The sequence below is a fragment of the Helobdella robusta genome (assembly GCF_000326865.2).
Source record: "Helobdella robusta unplaced genomic scaffold HELROscaffold_4, whole genome shotgun sequence".
Taxonomy (NCBI): Eukaryota; Metazoa; Annelida; class Clitellata; order Rhynchobdellida; family Glossiphoniidae; genus Helobdella; species Helobdella robusta.
The window spans coordinates 5,414,956-5,416,394 of NW_008704902.1; the positions used below are offsets into that span (position 1 = coordinate 5,414,956).

A 1,439-nucleotide genomic window follows, 5' to 3' on the forward strand; every position below is an offset into this window, starting at 1 on the left:
AACGTTCACCAAAAAACTAAAGTTTTTTGGTGAACGTTTAAATTTAATTCAAAATAATTTTGAATTTTAATAAACTAAACGTTCACCAAAAAACTTTAGTGAGAAAAATCGAAAAAACGAACTACAACCATATTAACGCCAAACATTCAGTAGAATTTATAGAATATTGTAAATATATAAATAAATAAATATATATATATATATATATATATATATATATAACAATGAAATAAGTCAATGAAACACAAAAATTGATAGTCCTAGTGAAATGATTTTTAAAAGAAAGATAAGTAATTGCCTTCACACTGCAAAACGATAACATTAAATATTTATAAATTTTGCTTTTAAGAATTTTTTAAAAACACGAACTACACAACACAAAAGATCATTCACGCACATGAAGTTCCAAAACTTCACATCCCTCAATGTGTATATATATATATATATATATATATATATATATTTATATTATTATTATTAATATTGAAACATTTATGAAGCGCTAATTAAACGAATCTCCAAAGCGCTATCTAACAAAAACTGAACTTAGCAACGTAATTAAGATAACAAACGAGAAATCATAATGCATCGTACAGAAATAAGATTAAAATTTGGTCATAAACAGAAAAGTAATCGATTCAATATAACGAAAATATGAAATAATATTTAGAACATGTCGACTAAATAGAAAGAATTGATCAATAATGCATTACAATGAAAATAAATGATATATATATATATATGTGTGTGTGTGTGTGTTAGTGTGCGTGTGTGTTAGTGTGTATGTGAATTTGCCTCTGGGTGTTTAAGGGTGTTTTTGTGTGTGTTTGCATGTTGCATACAGGTAACTGTGTGCGTGGCATGGTGCGTGTTGCAGAAATTGCTCACCTCATGCGCGCACATGTTTTGTTGCTGTGCACTTGTTCATCCTGTCGGCCACTAATTCCTCGTACGACATCGCGCGCAATATAAGCCGTTTGAATGATTTGGATAGTAGAAAGATATTCGACTGTGTGTGCTGAGTGTGAAGCGTGTGATATGTGTGGAATGTGTAAGATGTGTGGAATGTGTAGAATGTGTGAGATGTTTGTTTGGGATGCCACGCAAGGACAAAAATTGTTTGGAAATAAAAAGAACGTTTTTGTCTAAATGGTAACAATTGTTATGCAAGTGAGCAAAGGAGGATTTGTAAGTTTCATATTTGTATGCAAGTTAAAAATTTGTATGCATCTCAAGAAGATGTTTGTATCTTTAAGTGAATGAGGTATCTGCTTGCTCCTTGAACATTTCCAAGCAGACTGTCACATGTAATGTAAACATCTGCTTGTAACTTTCAATACTTTGGTTGGAAACATTTATATTTATATGTACCTCTGATACTTAGAGTGCATTGAGATATAATATATGTGAGCTCAATTATTCACCAGTTTTTATATTAT

The 1,439-nt window shown here is 30.1% G+C and overlaps 1 protein-coding gene across 1 annotated transcript in view; it reads right to left on the bottom strand.

The window, feature by feature from the left end:
• HELRODRAFT_162640 (hypothetical protein) overlaps positions 1-958 on the bottom strand; it is a gene marked incomplete at both ends in the record, with an annotated part of 7,086 nt that extends 6,128 nt beyond the window's left edge. Inside the window, one exon of the mRNA XM_009024790.1 lies at positions 902-958. Within this exon, the coding sequence (XP_009023038.1) occupies positions 902-958 (57 nt within the window). The remainder of the gene's footprint in view (positions 1-901) is intronic.
• Between the last annotated feature and the right edge of the window lie 481 nt (positions 959-1,439).